At 58.2% G+C, this 16,354-nt stretch overlaps 6 protein-coding genes and 1 non-coding gene across 7 annotated transcripts; 4 read left to right on the forward strand and 3 right to left on the reverse strand.

The window, feature by feature from the left end:
* Positions 1-262: 262 nt before the first annotated feature.
* On the reverse strand, positions 263-2,178 carry THITE_2120540 (uncharacterized protein). Its single transcript, XM_003656089.1, has one exon. It carries the CDS (start codon positions 1,711-1,713, stop codon positions 448-450), a length of 1,266 nt encoding a protein of 421 aa, XP_003656137.1. The 5' UTR covers positions 1,714-2,178; the 3' UTR covers positions 263-447.
* Positions 2,179-2,847: 669 nt separating this feature from the next.
* Positions 2,848-3,829, reverse strand: THITE_2120542 (uncharacterized protein). Its single transcript, XM_003656090.1, has 2 exons — positions 3,226-3,829; positions 2,848-3,157 (listed from the first exon to the last, which is right to left on the reverse strand). Exons 1-2 carry the CDS (start codon positions 3,674-3,676, stop codon positions 2,982-2,984), a joined length of 627 nt encoding a protein of 208 aa, XP_003656138.1. The 5' UTR covers positions 3,677-3,829; the 3' UTR covers positions 2,848-2,981.
* Positions 3,830-4,026: 197 nt separating this feature from the next.
* On the forward strand, positions 4,027-4,990 carry THITE_2069336 (uncharacterized protein). The gene is made up of 2 exons (XM_003656091.1): positions 4,027-4,106; positions 4,198-4,990. The coding sequence occupies exons 1-2, from the start codon at positions 4,104-4,106 to the stop codon at positions 4,618-4,620; spliced, it is 426 nt and encodes a 141-aa protein (XP_003656139.1). The 5' UTR covers positions 4,027-4,103; the 3' UTR covers positions 4,621-4,990.
* Positions 4,991-5,138: 148 nt separating this feature from the next.
* THITE_t127 lies at positions 5,139-5,227 on the forward strand. Its single transcript has one exon. It is a non-coding gene; the product is annotated as a tRNA-Gln (tRNA).
* A 336-nt stretch (positions 5,228-5,563) lies between these two features.
* Positions 5,564-7,363, reverse strand: THITE_2120545 (uncharacterized protein). Its single transcript, XM_003656092.1, has 2 exons — positions 6,362-7,363; positions 5,564-6,290 (listed from the first exon to the last, which is right to left on the reverse strand). Exons 1-2 carry the CDS (start codon positions 7,101-7,103, stop codon positions 5,770-5,772), a joined length of 1,263 nt encoding a protein of 420 aa, XP_003656140.1. The 5' UTR covers positions 7,104-7,363; the 3' UTR covers positions 5,564-5,769.
* Positions 7,364-8,268: 905 nt separating this feature from the next.
* On the forward strand, positions 8,269-10,423 carry THITE_2120546 (uncharacterized protein). Its single transcript, XM_003656093.1, has one exon. The coding sequence runs from the start codon at positions 8,414-8,416 to the stop codon at positions 10,181-10,183; it is 1,770 nt and encodes a 589-aa protein (XP_003656141.1). The 5' UTR covers positions 8,269-8,413; the 3' UTR covers positions 10,184-10,423.
* Positions 10,424-13,441: 3,018 nt separating this feature from the next.
* Positions 13,442-16,349, forward strand: THITE_2120548 (uncharacterized protein). Its single transcript, XM_003656094.1, has 4 exons — positions 13,442-13,816; positions 13,891-15,765; positions 15,840-16,127; positions 16,260-16,349. The coding sequence occupies exons 1-3, from the start codon at positions 13,537-13,539 to the stop codon at positions 15,950-15,952; spliced, it is 2,268 nt and encodes a 755-aa protein (XP_003656142.1). The 5' UTR covers positions 13,442-13,536; the 3' UTR covers positions 15,953-16,127; positions 16,260-16,349.
* Positions 16,350-16,354: the final 5 nt, after the last annotated feature.

A 16,354-nucleotide genomic window follows, 5' to 3' on the forward strand; every position in this document is an offset into this window, starting at 1 on the left:
CCACTTTCGCCGGTCGAAAGGCATGCGGAACGAGAAGAAGCTTTCGTTTCACTTCCTGTGGAGGGAATCCGTCCATAGGATGATTGGCGCTGATCCAGGACGCCTCACGGTGTCGGTCATATCAGCGCAACGGCTCGCGTCGGGTCACGCCCAAGAAGGGTCCTCCCAAAACTAGGGGTGTTCGCGGTTGGGACCGTTCCCTGATGCCATGGGAAACGTGTAGCTCGCAAGCCATGGTGATCGGGCAATCGCGAGGATGAGCACGGGACACAGTGGTTAGAGATGCTTACTGGTAGAATTCTATCAATGCTATGGGCGAACACTTCCCCGTCATGCTAGCATCAATAAATGTATGGTCATCACTCGTCAGAACCGACTCCGTTAACCTCTACTACCTCCTCTAGCTCTCCTCCACTCACCCGCCCATCCAGCACCTGCCCGAACTTCTCACCGCGCGAATCCAAAGAGACTCTTCACCCTCCTGATGAGCTCTGCGCGCATGGCATCCCGTCCCGCTTTGGTCCGCTGGACCGCGTCCCGGTTTTCCTGTGCCCGCCGCAGCAGGTACTTCATGCACTCGCCCGTCGAGCCCCAGACGAGGTATTTGTAAACGCGGGGCTTCTCCCCCGTGCCGTCGCTCGTCACCAGCTCGCAGCTGACCTCGTCTGCCATGCCCTGCAGCTGGGCAAACGCCACGTCTTCCGTGCCGCCCTTACCCTCGGAGATGATCGCCCGCGCCTTGAGGACTGATTCCCGGTTGTGCGTGGCCAGCACAAGGCTCACGTTGGGGAACGCCGTCGTGTCGGCTCCTGTTTGGGGCTGGAGATGTGCGTTCCACTGCCGGCGCAGAAGCGCTTCCGCCACGCCGTCGTAGGCCGCGTCCGTGTCGGCCTTGGTGTCGTGAATGAGGTGGCGAGGGTCCGAGCCCAGGTACGCGCCGCGGACGAGCTTCACGCCGAGCGCGAATCCACCCTCGCGAGCGGCGGCAAGATGCCGGCTTAGCGTGGATGGTGTCGCCTTCAGATACGCCTGATATGTCCCGTAAACGACGGCGTGGGTGGGTGTGTTGTACTTCCGCATGTACTTGAGGGACCAGTCGTCGATGCCGGGCTGGAGGGCTTGCTGCTCGGCGTCGAAGAGCAAACGGACACCGCGGGATGCGGCCAGCTGGCACACGCTATCGATGGCGGACGCCAAAGCTCCCGATGGCGGGAGACGCTGCGACAGGCTGTAAAGAGCCTGGCGGCCGGCGCCGGTGAACTTGAGGGCGACGAAGTCGCCAGGGGAGGCCAACTGCAAAGTCTCCATAGTCCCTTTTGCCCACGGCTCGATCTCGGTACGCACACATTCCTCGGCGGCCGAGCCCGAGCCACAAGACGCAAGATCCTTCATCTGCGCTCCGGTAAGCACGACCTCCCTCGCGTAACCCAAGATGACCCCCCCGAACCCGATCGTCTTGAGCGATTCAACGGTCCGCCGTACCTCGGCGGCGTCCTCGCCGGCGCAGAACTGGGCGTAGAAGGTCTTCTTGAGGATGAAGCGCAGAATCGGGTTCTTGTCCGGGTTGAGCACCGGGGCCGTGGTATTGGCCAGAACCGACATTACAGCTAAAGAGGGCGCGAGCAGGAACGGCGACGACGAAATGGAGGTCGTCATGAGTGAGCGGAGAACGTTGGCCAACGGCAGAACAGCGAGCGGCGCGGCTTGAACCATCCTTGCGGGCTTGTTCTCGGGCGCCGCCGACGCCGGCAGAGAAACCCCATCATCAAGTGCGAGGTTCCCTGACGGTGACGTTTGGTTGGACGATGAGTGGAGAGCTCGTGTCGATGCTGGCCTGGGAGTTGTCCAAGAGAACTGCCGACGCGGATGTCGAAGGGACTGATGGAGAGCTGTGACAAAGAGTACCGCGGCCCGGTTGGCAGCGATGGGGCGCGTCCTCACTGTGCTACATCCAGGAAGCGAACCCGACAACGACCTGGCGATCGGTGCCATGGCAGCGACGTCCTCAGCAGTTCTGGCTTGGCGCTCGCTGAGATGATCTAATCAACGTCACCCAGGATGGCACAGGTCGAGAAGTTGCGAAACGAAAGGTGTCGGGAACGAAAGTCGTGAAATCGGTTCGTGATAAGCTTGGTTGCAATGTGTTTGCGTCGATGCCCTTAATTGTGATGAACCCAAGGGTAGATATACCCCGCCGACAACCCGGTTCTGGGCCTCTAACTCAGGATTCCACCGGTATCGCAACCACGCTCGACTGGAACTTGACAGAAGCTACCAATCCCCGAGGCACCGCGGCACAAGATGATTCGCCGTTGCGCCTGCCAAAGGCGCCTTTGTCCTGGTTCGACGCTGCAGTGATGATGTTATCGCTGGTTGCTTATCAGAAACCCGCAGATAGCCGCGCCTGTGGGGAAACTGCCCACTGCCGGCCTCGCAGGTGCAAATGAGGCCCCAGGCGGTGCCTTGCAATTCGCCGAGCAGACTGCAGCAGCGGTCCTTGGAGGAGCTAGTCTGCTAGAAACGGAGTCCTGCAGTTCGGCAGAATGAGTCCCCGTCCACGACCCGAGCCGAGATTCGTCTTCACAGAAGCGACAGGGGCGCCCGCAACAAGGCCTCGAGGTAACCCAATCCCAGCTCCGCAGGGTCGAGTGGGGATTTAGATCGGCTGGTGTCGGCGGCGGCCTGCTAACTGACATAGGTAGGTTGTCAGTCATGTCAGGCGACTTGCTGCCAATACTGCGGTGCCCGAGTCAGATGGCTCCCCCAATTGACTGTTGCTTTCCATGCTTCCCAGATGCCAGGGCGCCCGATCACCGATGAGGCCGCAGATCTGCAAACCGGTGGAAAGAAGAGCTGCTTCGGTCCAAGGAGGGCACGGTCGGCCCGTACGGACGACTCGCACGAACGACGGCAGCCAGGATGGGAGGTGTAAAGCAAGCTGGCCGATGGATTGAGAAGCCCAAGAGAGGTGCAGCCGTCTCCTACTGGCTTCTGCGCTGCTCTTGTCGCGGCGACCCCAGCCGTCCTTTAATCCAGTCGACGTATCCAATCGGACGGCCTCTTGCTATGCCGACAAGGTCCTGGAGCCCTCCGTACACAATGCCGGCGACGAGCGCCGCCTTCGTCGTTCGAGCGGTCATGGGCAACGAGAAACGATCTGCAGTGCAGCAGGCGTCAGTCAATATGCCAGCCGGATGTCTCGAGGCGACAGAGAGAGGGCCGCACTCCAGAGACTGAAACCGCCAGCCACGGTAACACAGGATGTCACCGTGTTGAAGAGGTCTGCCGTTCCGCGGTACGAATCGAACATTTCCTCGATCGCAGACATGGCGGTGGTCCAAAACGACACTTTGCCTCCCATCTTGATGCCCTCGAGGATCCCGCCGTAAGCCATGTGGTAGTTCTTGCTTTTGTGGTAAAGATACCAGCCTCTCACGCTCGTGGGCAGCTTGTGGGCATGCTCTGCTCGGAACCGCAGTCCCGCCGCCTTGCCTCCCTGCGCCGTGCCCAAAGTGAATCCAGCGAGAAAAGACAATACCGATGCGAGCGGGAGCCGCAGAGGCGTAGGGAGGGAAAGGCGAGCGTTTTGGTAAAATTCGTCGACCTCGGCCTTTGACGGAGGCGGCGGCCGTTCACGGGCAAGCCGTGAGGGCAAGTTGTCGTCCGGCGACGCCATCGGGTCGCCGTCAAAAATGATCAGTGTCTCTGCAAATTCGAGGCAACAAAGCAAAATTGGGGTTCCTTCCGGAGGAATGGCGGATCGTCTGACGGCACGCGTCCAAGTCTCGTGTCCCCTCCAGCAGCAGCTTGTGCCCCATGCTTGAAATTCAAGATGCCCAGTTGGGATGGTCCAAGCTCCTAACCATCCCAGCTAAATTACGATACCAGCCTACGTTACGGGTACGCTTACGCAGTCACTAACCCGAGTACCAGGCAATACGGACTGCACAGGACGGCAGATTGATTGCCTGCCACGCCCCTCAGTGGGGCCTCAACTCTTTTCCGCGTCGCGAACCGCGTTGTCAACGATTTGCTGCAAGTGCACGGAGTCAGCTGTTTGCCGCCTCCTCTGACCGACAAGAACACGCTCAGAGCACGCAGACATGGTATGATCCTCCTCTTGTTTTGCCGCCGCTTGTGCCGTGCCCAGCTGCGCAAAAGGTGGCCGTCACTGACCGGCAATGCCTCCCTGGGCAGGCACGCACAGCGGCCAACGTCCTGGAGGACCCCCAAATCACCGTTCGGCTGAAGCATGGCATCCACACCATCTTCTTGTTCGCGATGCTCGACTGGTCCTTCTCTCGCCTTACCACCGAGCTTCTCTCCATCCTGCGGGACCGCTACAAGGACGGCTTGACCACCTCGATTGCTCCGCCCAAGATCACGCCGGTGCCAGCAAATGACGGCGACGGTGTCAGGGTTGCTTACGCCGTTCCCGCGAACCCGAGCGATCTGTCACAGGGGTGGAAGAATCTCAAGGTTAAACCCGAGGATACGCTGGGCAAAAAGGGGCTTACCGATATGTGTTCTGTCGCCTTTTCCTTGCTGGATTCCGATGCCGATGAAGAGGGGGTCGAATTCTTGGTGGAGCTGCCATCCTTGGAGGGCGAAGAGCTGTGAGAATTCGGTCCATCGTAGAGTTCCAAGGGTCACTCCATTGGAGGACGCGAGATACACAGCGCTGTAAATCCGGGAACCCAGGGGGCAAGGTGGCAGGCGGCAGCCTAGCTGACATGCCATGTAGAGTTGTCCGCCAGTCCTACCTCCAGCTGAAAAGGGCGATGCTATGTCCGCAAACCGTCGAGACGGCAGTCAAGACATTGAGATGCGGAGCAAGTCGATGGCTCGAGTTTCAACAGCCGGAAGGGCTCAGCTCTGGCAAGAGTTTGGAAACCAACAGGGGAGGTTCCACCCCAACCTCGAGGCGGTCCGATGCTAGGGCATTCGAGGGCCAGATACATTGTCACTTATTGAGATGCTTAGTCAATTTACCACCCGGATTGACCCCCCATGTGAACCTGACCTATGCAAATGAGGATGCGAATGAGAAGGGCGAGTTGGCATTAAGGCGCCTCTGTGCGGCCGCCTCTCAGCTCATAAGTTTGCAGCGCCATAGCTGGGGCAACTTCTGCGTAAAAGGTTGTGTAGTGTAGTGGTTAGCACTTTGGATTTTGAAGAGGCGCCACCTCTCATTCCAACAACCCCGGTTCGAACCCGGGCACGACCTCGTTTTTTTCCTCCTTGGTACCATTGGGGATGGAGAGATCCGGTACTGGCAATTGCTTCCTGGACGTGCCGCAACCAATGAATCATACGTGCTCCGCCTTCAAGCCAGGAAAGAAGTACGCGATAGCGAAGACTTCACGCGCAGTATCCGAAACCCTCCCGAGGTCAAACCTGTTGGTCGATGTCCTAAGCTGGGGCCAGGCACACTGCTAAGTTCCGGGAATTCGCACTCGCCACGAGCCCTACAGCGCACTTGTCGCCCGGCGGGTATTGTCATGGCCAGGGAGAAAACGGCAACTACTGGACCTGGAACATGCATAGCTCACGCTCACGCTACCATCCGTTTAAACTGGCTGAGGCATGCTCATTTGTGATTGCAGGACTCTTCATGCGAAAAAGCGAAGTCCCGCCAGCAGATGTACCGATATCTAGCAATGTGTTTCGCAAATACCAGTGGATGAAGTTCAGGCATTCCGTGGTTGGCCTGGATTGCAGCCCAGACTCAGCTCAGGAATCATCAGCCGCCGATGGCTGGAGTTCCTCTCAGCCTTTGGCCGAGGACAGGATCTTGGGCGCCCATCCCAGGGTTTTCTGACCGCCGTCGAAGACGACAAAGGCAGCTTTCAGTGCGACGTCTCCGAAGACGGAAAATCCGATGCCGGTATCCGGCTGGATCCCCCCAAAACACGTCTGCGAGCCAGATTCCGTTGGGGCATACTTGACATAGCCGCCTGGGACGGTGACTCTGGCGCCATTGTTGCCGACGCCAAAACTGAAGTCGGGGGCTGATCCGCTGCACGGAAGCGTGTATCCTCCCTGGCTGGGATCGTATTTTGCGCCGCTAACTTGTCCGTAGTATGCCGAGACCACGGAACTAGGCAGAAGAAGCAGGGTCGTACCCGTGTCCGCAATGCCTTGGAACGTGGTGTTCTTCAAACTATCCGAACCGATCGCATATCCCGAGCATGTCCACTCCCAGAAGCCGTTACGGCTGTCGACGGGGACGTATGTGATGTTGCCCGTATAGGCGCTGGGATCGATGTAGCCGAAATTGAAACGGCCCGCTATGTCCATCATCACGTCAGCTCAGAGCCACGGGATGCAGGGCGGCTGTATTGGGTGACCAGCGACTTACCCGCACCGGCCTTGAGGTCAGCAGTGAAGAGGGGAGCATCGAGACTGGGTAAAGCGTTGTCGAAGAAGGTCTTTTGCGCGACGGGCTCCACAGTGTTGATGGAACTGAAGGCGAGACCGACCAAACCGTCGTTGTTGGCGTCGGAGGTAAACTCTTCCGATACCTTTTGAGCAACCTCAACCGCCTGGGACAATACTGTCAGGCCGCCAACTGTGACGGTGTCGAGGTAGACGTCTCCGCTCGACGTGCTGCCATCGCCATATGCAATTTGCCAGGTGTAGCCCTGCAACTTCTGGGCCGTCGAGCTTTTACCCGGGTCGTAGATCGCTTGTCCCTTGACCTCGTTCTTGGCAGTCTCAGAGCTGAACACCCAAAGGTCGCTCGATCCGGTATCGAAGTCGAGGTTGAGCACCTGCCCCGGGGTGCCGATGGAAACCGGCACCAAGTACTCGACGTCGTTCGCCTCGGGCTTTGCCTCGGCACTGCCAGTCGATCGCTTGCCTGCCTTGGCCCGGATCCGAGCCACAGCTGCTTCAAGGTCGTCCGGGACAGGGGCACCGTACTTGAGGTAGATCTTGGCGAGCTGGATCGGGCCATTGCGGACGAAATTCGGGTTGCGCACTTGCTTCAGTGAGATGGTGCCGGGATGACCAGTACCTGAGCCGTCGAGGGCAGCAGCCCAGACTCCAACAAGTGGCCGGATCGCCAGTGCGATCACGAAAAGAGCGAATGCAGACAGCATGGTGGGGTTTTACCTTCTGGCTGTCGGCAAGGTGGTGTTTCAAATGAGGGAAACGTGACGTGAAATCAGGAGGGCTTGCTGGTGACCGTCGATGGCATGCAGTTCGGCATGCAGATGAGCCTTAGGGCTTGGCGCCAGGTGATCAGAGTTACCAGCAGCTCTGGTGAGTCTGGAAGAAAATGAAGGGAAGTGCTGTGCGTGGCCAAAAATTGCAGGCGAGCTTTTGGTTGTGCTCGATCGCATTTGCGCCCTTGAAGTTGACTCCCAAAAATGCAGGGCACAGGAGCGGTGTAGGGCAGGAGCGATTTAGGGCCGGAGCAGCCAAACTGCGAACAGCTTCGAACTGGGAAAGCATGGATCTCGGCGGCTCGTGGCCAACAAAGGCTAGCAAATGGGTGTCATCTGTGGTGCCTGCCTCGTCTGGTCGTCTGGTCATTCTAGGCACCAGTTCACAAAATTATCTACATGGCAAGAACGATGAAATCAAAGAAGTCAGCAGATCCGAGGTCTGTGCCACTCTTTCCTCACCAGCCTTTGGCAAAGATTAGGTCAGGTAGGTATCTTGCCGATCCAAAATATGGAAGCCCTTATCGGGCAAGACCAAGACCCAGACCGGTCCCTCGACTTTGTGAGGTCCGAAGACAGGTTCGCGAAGTAGGCAGCCTGCGACTTTTCCCTTGCATAGTACATGATGCACGAGTCTCTTGAGTCGTGCGGGCCTGGCTGGGACAAAAAACTTCGATTGCCAATATGTCCTTCGCATTCGCTGGACAAAATGTGTGTTGGGCTTTGCTATCAATTTGTGACTCTATTCATCATTTTAATCCACAAATTTGTGTCCAAGTCTCACGCAACAAGCATGCCATTGCAAATATGACGTCTGGAGGAGGTTCAAGTGACCTACTGGTGAACCGAGTTAAAGGAGTCTTGAGAATGAATTCGAAGGGCACATTTACAATCTCGCTGCTTCCGGGCCGCAGGGCTTTCTCTCACAATTGACCAATTCACAACAGACTTTCTATCTCCTCCCTCGGGCCCTGCCACACATGACCGCTTTGGCGTGCGACCCTCATGTGGCACAATGTGGCTTAATCGACCTTCTCGTGGCGCTGTTACCAAAACGGGCTAGACCCTTCGCAGATCATTCGTATCGGAGGACACTCTGTCCGACTTCATCCATCGTCTCTCGATTCAATTCATGATCATTACCTACCTTTCCACCCAACGTCTCCCATCACCCGCCAATCCGAATCTCATCATCACGCGCGGACGAGTGCTCTCAATTGCGAAAGCAAGACAGTCCGGCAACCATGGGCGGGCAACAGCCGGATCTGTTGCCTCGCTCCGAGCACGAGGATCTGCCCTCGGCGTCCGGGTCAGCGCCAGCCTCGCGAATCAACAGGGACAAGGTCAAATGCCTCGATGGTCTGCGCGGGATCGCATGCCTTCTTGTTTTCAATTATCACTTCTTTTGGCCATGGACCCCCATGATCATGCTAGGCTACGGCGCGTTTCCTCCGCGTGCGCCCGAGCCATATTGGGGTTGGCAGTCGTTACCTATTATTTGCCTTTTGCACCGTGGGCGTCCCATGGTTGCTATTTTCTTCGCCATCTCGGGCTATGTCATCTGTCGCCATGTTCTCCGCTTGATTCATGAGCGCAAGCTTGATGCTGCCTATCAGAGGCTTGCGTCATCCGTTTTCCGACGCGTGTTTCGCCTCTATATCCCTCCCACTATCAGCATGTTTCTGGTCGCCGTGTTAGCGCAGACCGGCGCCTTCAAATCCGAGTTCGCCATCTACAAAGGCCCTGATTCGCGTTACATCAATGCGACCATCACTCACGCGGACTTGGCCGAGGGCAACTTTTGTCGCGACGGAACCGCTGTGAAAGGAGCAGCAGGCATCGCGAATTACCTGGGTATAGAGGCGACCGCATACCTCCGCAACACCACTGGCTACCCCGAGGGAAACACCACGGATTGGACGGATATGCTTCTCTGTGTCAATCACACCACCCGGTCGTATGGACCAGCACAGCTCTACACGTTGAAATCCGAGTACGAAGCACAGTTCCCCAAGCTTGCCGAGGACACTCCTGGGATGGAGCGACTTGCGGCTCTCGGTTCTGTCGACGACAACGACAATGACTTGGCTCTCTCCTCGGGTAATGTCACCGAGGCCGCAGGCCCATTGAACCTTACCTGGGTTCAAATGGGAGGCTCTTGGGAGGAGCATCCCTTCATCCACCCGAACTTGACATACGCGATGAAAAACTTCACCAGGTCATATGCTGAATGGGCAAACCCCTTCAACTTCGGTCACTATCATCCGCGTTACGATCCGCATACTTTCACAATCCCAATGGAACTCCGCGGCTCGATGCTCGTCTACATCTTCCTCCTGGGAACAGCTGCCATCAAGGCCACGTGGCGAACGGCAATCGGCAGTCTTCTCTCTGCGTACAGCTTGTTCATCGGACGATGGGACATGGCTGCCTTCCTGGGCGGTATGCTGCTATCCGAGCATGATGTTCGGCGTTCATCGGACTTGCCGCCATTGGCTCCTGGTGCGAGGGGACGGGGAGGCGATGTCCAACGAACGACAAAGGGCGCGGCGGCGCTGCGATGGGCTGGTATCGTCCTGGCGCTGTATTTCCTATCGTACCCCGACTCCGGTGCCGAGTACACGCCCGGCTTCGCGTACCTTTCGACCTGGGTACCCAAGTACTACAACAAGCTGTCCGGATGGATGTTCTACGAGGCAATGGGTGCCGTGCTCCTCGTTGCTTGCATCATGCGGAGTCCGGGGCTCGTTCGTTTGCTCGAGAGCCGTCTTCCGCAATATCTCGGCAAGATCAGCTTCTCGTTGTATCTCGTCCACGGCCCTGTGCTGCATAGCTTGGGTTTCTGGATCATGCCGAGACTGTTCGACAGCTTCGGCAAAACAGGCGGGTATGCGATCGGATGGGTTGTTCTGCTGGCGGTGACGTTTTACCTGTCGGATCTGTGGAACAAGAAGATTGACAGCTGGAGTGTGACGGTTGGGAGAAGAGTGGAGAAGATGCTTGCAGAGGACTGAATCCAAGTGACATGACTGTGAGGTTTGACAGCAAACAAGGGCATAAAGAGGGGATAAGCGACAAGGGATAGCAGAGGATTCGAGGTAGAGGAGAAGTTGATATGTAGATTACTGTATTTACACAGAGTTTCGCGTCTTGAAAATGCTTTGCCTGAGCTTTATGCCAGTTGCAAGCAATGAGAATATCACATGAGTGTAAGCCGGGTGAGCTGGGTGGGCCAGCTTGGTTCACCCTGCCCGCTTAAAGCGGCCAGAGCTTAGCTTGGCCGGAGCTCGCAGCCGGGAGCATTTTATTTAGGGAATAATCATCTTCAGTGAGAAAGGAAGGAGTGCCGGGAACCCGATTTGTCGTGTACCGCGACCGCCGAGATGGAAGGAATACAGCCGAACACGAGCAGTCCAACAACGCGATCTCCTGTAATCAGTCAGAAATATTCCCAAATATGGAGCGTTGCCAAAGCCGATCCGATTTCGGAGACATTGGTTGCTCAACTGGGGTTTCCACCGAGTGGGCCACTTCGAGTTTTGGCCACAGCACTGGACTTGCGCGCCTGAGCTGCGCTGCCTCGACGTTATCATCACATTTGTGGGCAGCATCAGCCATCCAGATGTAGAGCCAACAACCCAGAGTCATCGGGGAAGAAGATATTGGGCGATCGACTTCCCTGCCTCGCAACCAAGGTGCCACCTTAGCTGTCATACTTCGGGGCGTACACGAGACATCTCGCACTCGATCTTTTGACCCCAATTCCTGTCAGGGTGCTCTGGCGACCGCATCCTCGATTCGGCAAGCTCCGTGCCAGCGCGTGGCTAAATTAGCGCGCGGGTGCGGGCCAAGCCGGAATGTGACGTTCAAAAAGGCGCTGTTTCAGGAATGGCAGGAGAGAAGCTTCCAAGTCTTGGCGGGAACTGCGAAGCCCCACAGACCAGCCCATCGCGGTGAGATCCTCGTGGCAATGGAACTCTGAGCGCTCTCCTGTCACCAGCCTCCTCTCGTGGACAGTCCGCATATGCGGTTTACTTCAGGGTAAGGTACCGCAGTGTTTTCTCGCTGTGTTGTTGACGGCAGCAGCGTGCTTGTAGCCGCCATGCTCACCTCATTCATCCTCCACCACTTCTCCCAGAGAGGCTCGCCTGATGCATCGGATGATTGGCACACAGGACCGGTGTACCTCTAGCCGATGCCTGGATTGGCAGGTGGTTGCTGCTTCCTCCCTCGGGAAGAGCAAAAAGCCTTCCCATCCGGAACGACACTAACCAGTGGTCGGAAGCACAGGCGAGCAGCTTTCCCAATGATGACTCAAGCCGGCCGGAAGATGGAGGCAGACTTGCGCGCGCAGTAGTCTGACATGGGCAAGACAATACCGTGACACGGCGCGCCACTGGCGTGGCTCGGATGGGCGTGACGCGACAGCGGATCGAAGCGTTGAGATATCTGAGACCTGCGGCGGTATGCTGCAGGCCGTGATGATGGCTGCGGGGACCCGAGGGTTCGGGGAGTGGGCCAACTCGAACGGGTACTGGTAGCTACTGTGCCTTAAATGTTGTTGAAGATATCGGGTCCGCTCATGCCTGCCGCCGTCGGTCTGGCAGAGTCAATGCCGGGATGTTGTGCGCAGTGCGCATCGCCGATCTCGGGCCGGGGGGAGAGGAAGGGGGGGTGTGGGCGGAAGAGCAGAACAAGGCCGTTCTTCACCCATTCTGCATACCTGCCTAGTTTGAGGATGTCTGGGTCAATAGACGGCTTGGCTGCATGGCATAGTTCTAGTGTAGGAGGGTCACACAGAATCCCTGAATATCACAGTTGTGAGTAGTCCGGGAGTTTGGGGCAAAATCTGCTGCGTGCCATCCTGGTGGTGATTCTGGCCGGGTGCGGTGGCACAGGGTCTTGGGTTGCTCGGCCCCTACTGACAGATACGCTGCGCCCTTCCGGATACCTACTAGGTATGACATTCACGCGTTCCCTTTCACCTTGTCGCTTACTTTTTCCAAGACTACACCTGCGCCCTTCGACGTTGCGTTCGACGATGCAGAAGCGAAAACTTCGACGAGCGCCAGCCGGTTATGGCAGTGTTGTCCGTTCGCGGTGGATCTCGCATCGAATATCTGGACGGCTCACCCTTGAGAAGGTGCACCTTCAAAAGGGGGAAAGCGTGGGATTGCCCAGCAAACAGTGCAGGCCAGTACTGCTTCCTGCTGTTCCCGGCATGGTGGCTGCTTGCCGAAACCCGTCAACCTGCCTTCTTCGACCGCAGTTGCGTGGAAGGAGCCAATCAGCTGACCTGTTCTCCTTGGGCCTCTGGAAGCGGCTGTTGTGGGCAACCACACTGTGCATATGTTGCGGGGCGATGTTCTCGGCGATCTTGTCGCCCCTTTCCACCCGCGATGAAGCAGAGACGAGAGATCAAGGGCAAGAGCGCCACCTGCATAGATGCGCTCACGAGGCGGGGCGCTCTCTGACTAAGTAGAGGTTAGATCTCAGGGCAGCAGTGCGACTTTCGGTTGGGAAACCCGCCTGCTTGTACACTATTGCCACTTGTTCTTGTTGCACCGTGCGAGCTCGCGCTGCGGGCTAGTTTGTGTCCGAGCTTATCGGGACAGCATCAGCAAGGAAGGCAGGGAGTGGCAGGCTAAAATTACCCCACACAAGCATGGGCTTGGCATTTACCAGATCGGCAGGCTCGAACCTGCGAAGATGCTCCCTCCATAAACGGCCGCTATCGACCTGCCTAATCGGCGCTGTGCCCAGCGTTTGGGCGAATCAAGGGGGCGGCCCCCAGCGCAGCAGGAACGGTTGTCGCGCTGCTGATTCGATGGTTCCCATGCCTGAGAAGTTCCCGGCAAGCTGCAAAGCGCTTCCATCCCGAGGCAACCCATAGGTATCGTGGGGCAAAGTATCCATATGGCACAGCACATGGCAGCCGGCCATACATGTGGGAGCTGGGAGCTTGCCTCGAGTGGCGACCGGACGAGGGCCAGAATCACATTTTCTGCTTCCGGTCCGGCGCAGAGACAACCTTCCCCAGTAACGTGATCGCCCAGTCGCGACCAGGACCAGGGCGCCGAAGTCACTCGGGTTGCTCGCCACGGACGGAGCACCACAGGGCAGTCCTCGACGCAAACCGACTGATCGACCTCCGCTTGCGTTTTATTAATAGTTAAACGCGCCCACGCCGCGTTTACCCTTCCCGGTCCCCTTCCTGATTCTCTCCCCATTTCTCTTGCTTGTGTTCTCCTTTTGTGGGATTCTGCACCGTCGCCACCAGGAGCCGACCCAACTCCTCACTTGGTGGTTCTCGCGCACGCGCTGGGACGCCGACTCCTGCGAACAAAGCACAGAGAAACCAAGCGCCATGGACGAGAAGCAGGCCGCGCAGGCCAATGCGGCCTCCGGTGCGGTGCGCCCCTTCTCCGAGAGCACGCCGCCTATCGAAAACACGGCCGATCTCAAGGTGCACAATGTCGAGGTCGAGAAGGCCGGCACAGAGACCGAGGTGGAAGAGGAGGAGGACCTCTACCGCCCTCTGGCTATGGACCCCGCGATCCCGTACGAAGAGAACCCCCTCACCATCCGCGCCGTTGTCGTCGGCTGCGTTCTGGGCTCCTTGGTCTGCGCGTCAAACCTCTATCTCGGTAAGTTCCAGGTTTCCACGACCGTGGCTTCCCCGTGCGCGAACGTACATTCCAACACTTGACGACGGCGGCAGGTCTGAAGACGGGCTTCACCTTCAGCGCCAACATGTTCGGCGCCATCTTCGGCTACGGCATCTTGAAGCTGCTCGAGAAGTCGGGCGGCAAGCTTCCCATCATTGGCGGCCTCTTCGGGCCGCAGGAGAACTCGATCGTGCAGGCGGCTGCCACGGGCGCTGGCGGCACGGCAGGCATCTTCGTCGCCGGCATTCCCGCCATGTACCAGCTCGGCGTCATGGGCGACCGCTCGCCCAAAGAGGACATCGGCCTCATCTTCACCATCACCCTCGTCACTTCCTTCATCGGCCTCTTCTACGTCACTCCGCTCCGCCGCTTCTTCATCATCCAGGTGGCCCGTGAGCTCCGGCTCATGTTCCCCACGCCGACCGCCGTCGCGCTGACTATCCGCGCCATGCATGCGGGCGCCGCCGGTAGCGTCGAGGCCGTCAAGAAGCTCAAGTGCCTGGGCATCTGCTTCATCGGCGCCCTCTGCCACCGCGTCGCGTCCTACTACGCGGTCGGCATCCTCTACGACTGGCACGTCTTCACCTGGATCCACATTTGGAGTGGCTACACCAGCTGGGCCATGAATATCGAGTCTTGGGGCTGGTACTTCGAGTGGACGCCCGCCTTCATCGGCTCGGGCATCCTGATCGGCCTGAACCCGGCCATCTCCATGTTTGTCGGTTCCCTTACGGCCTGGGCTATCATTGGTCCCGCCCTGGTGCACTACGGCGAGTGCATCGGTATCCAGGCGTCCGACGATCCGAAGTGGAACGGCTATTACTCGTTCGTCTCGCTCGCTGACCTGGGCAAGCGGACGCCGTCGCCACGCTACTGGCTCCTCTGGCCTGGCGTCATGGTCATGGTGTGCTCCTCCATGGCCGAGCTGTTCGTCCAGTACAAGGTTATCTGGGCCGCCTTCAAGTCGGTGTGGAACCAGTCCTGTGCCGGCATCAACAACATATTGACTGCGCGGGGCAAGTCAAGCGCCTTCTTCGCCAAGCACGGCGCCCCCGTGGAGAAGGACGAGACCATCGTCGAGGACCCCTTCCCGCCCGAGCAGCAGGTCAAGCATTGGATGTGGATCCTCGGCCTACTCGTGGCCGTTGTCATCGGCATGCTCATCTTCCACTTCCAGTGGGAAATGCACCCCGGCCTGACCATTCTCGCCATCGTGCTGGCCTTCCTCTTCTCGTTCCTTGCCATCCAGATCGGCGCCGTCACCGACAACACGCCGCTTACGGCCGCCTCCAAGGCCTCGCAGCTCGTTTTCGGCGGAGCCACGTCACACAGTGGCTACACGATCCAACACGCCCAGAAGATCAACCTCGTGGCCGGCTCTCTCGCCTCGGGCGGTGCCGACATGGCCACCTCACTCGTGAGCGACTTCAGGACCGGCTTCCTCATCCACACCCCGCCCATCAAGCAGTGGATTGCTCAGTCCATCGGCGCCTTCGTCTCCGTCTGGCTCGGCCCGGGCCTCTTCGTGCTCTTCACCTCGGCCTATCCGTGCATCTACAACCCTTTAACCGACGCGCAGGTGGAGGCGGGCGAGAAGTGTGCCTTCCTGGTCCCCTCCGTGTCGGCGTGGGCCGCCGTCGCACAAGCCGTCACCGACCCCAATGTGTCGATCCCGCTGAAGAGCGGTATCTTCGCCATCGTCATGGGTGTCGTGTCCATCATCCAGGTCGTGATCCGCCACTTCTACCTCGTCGGCGAGCGCGAGAAGTGGCGCAAGTGGCTGCCCAACTGGGGCGCCATCGCCCTCTCCTGGGTCATTCCCGCCCCTGTGTTCGCCAACGCTGCGCTGCTCGGCGCCATCGTTGCCGCCATTTGGAGGAAGTGGAACATGAGAACCTGGGACATCTACGGTTATGCTGTGGCTGCTGGTGAGTTTAACCCCGCCCGACCCCCTGCTGACATGTCGAGTTCGACCGTAGCTGACTATCTGGTGTGTCCACAGGCTTCATTGCCGGCGAGGGTCTCGGCGGCGTCGTGGGTGCCATCCTCACGCTTGCGGGGGTCGACGGTGCCACCAAGGGCACCAATATTGCCTGTCCCGCCGACTCGTGCTAGTCACGGTCATGATGGCCATGTAGGTCCGCGCCCAGAGGGCCCGGACCAGACAGGTGTTGGTTGTGAATGGTTTGCCGTGTACCCCGCATTTGTGTTGGCGGGATGCCGAAAACATAGCAGATATGCATTTTTCGTTGAGCCATAGCTCCATGGACGATAATTCACCATGATACCAGTACGATAGGACTTGACGCCCCTTGTCAACCATACCTGATGTCTCTCTCCTGCTTTCCGTCTGGACTGAATGAGATTTACGTTCACAGTCCAGTTCAAGGCTGACCTCATCAAAATGAGATGTATTCCGCAGGGTCGAATCGCAGCGTATCGCAGTCGTCGCAAGGGGAGTGAGCCGCAACGTCGCAAGACACACACGAGGCAGTGAGTTGATTGTGTGTGTCATCG

Source organism: Thermothielavioides terrestris, chromosome 5 (genome assembly GCF_000226115.1).
Source record: "Thermothielavioides terrestris NRRL 8126 chromosome 5, complete sequence".
In the NCBI taxonomy this organism is placed as follows: domain Eukaryota; kingdom Fungi; phylum Ascomycota; class Sordariomycetes; order Sordariales; family Chaetomiaceae; genus Thermothielavioides; species Thermothielavioides terrestris.

Bases quoted from the DNA above. Each gene is read 5' to 3' on its own strand.
- THITE_2120540 (XM_003656089.1), bottom strand. From the start codon at position 1,713: ATGGTTCAAGCCGCGCCGCTCGCTGTTCTGCCGTTGGCCAACGTTCTC.
- THITE_2120542 (XM_003656090.1), bottom strand. From the start codon at position 3,676: ATGGCGTCGCCGGACGACAACTTGCCCTCACGGCTTGCCCGTGAACGG. The intron at 3,158-3,225 runs GTGCGGCCCTCT...GCTGCACTGCAG, and splicing joins TGGCGGTTTCAGTCTCTGGA to ATCGTTTCTCGTTGCCCATG.
- THITE_2120548 (XM_003656094.1), top strand. From the start codon at position 13,537: ATGGACGAGAAGCAGGCCGCGCAGGCCAATGCGGCCTCCGGTGCGGTG. The intron at 13,817-13,890 runs GTAAGTTCCAGG...CGACGGCGGCAG, and splicing joins CGCGTCAAACCTCTATCTCG to GTCTGAAGACGGGCTTCACC. The intron at 15,766-15,839 runs GTGAGTTTAACC...GTGTGTCCACAG, and splicing joins CGGTTATGCTGTGGCTGCTG to GCTTCATTGCCGGCGAGGGT.
- THITE_2120546 (XM_003656093.1), top strand. From the start codon at position 8,414: ATGGGCGGGCAACAGCCGGATCTGTTGCCTCGCTCCGAGCACGAGGAT.
- THITE_2120545 (XM_003656092.1), bottom strand. From the start codon at position 7,103: ATGCTGTCTGCATTCGCTCTTTTCGTGATCGCACTGGCGATCCGGCCA. The intron at 6,291-6,361 runs GTAAGTCGCTGG...TGATGGACATAG, and splicing joins TGACCTCAAGGCCGGTGCGG to CGGGCCGTTTCAATTTCGGC.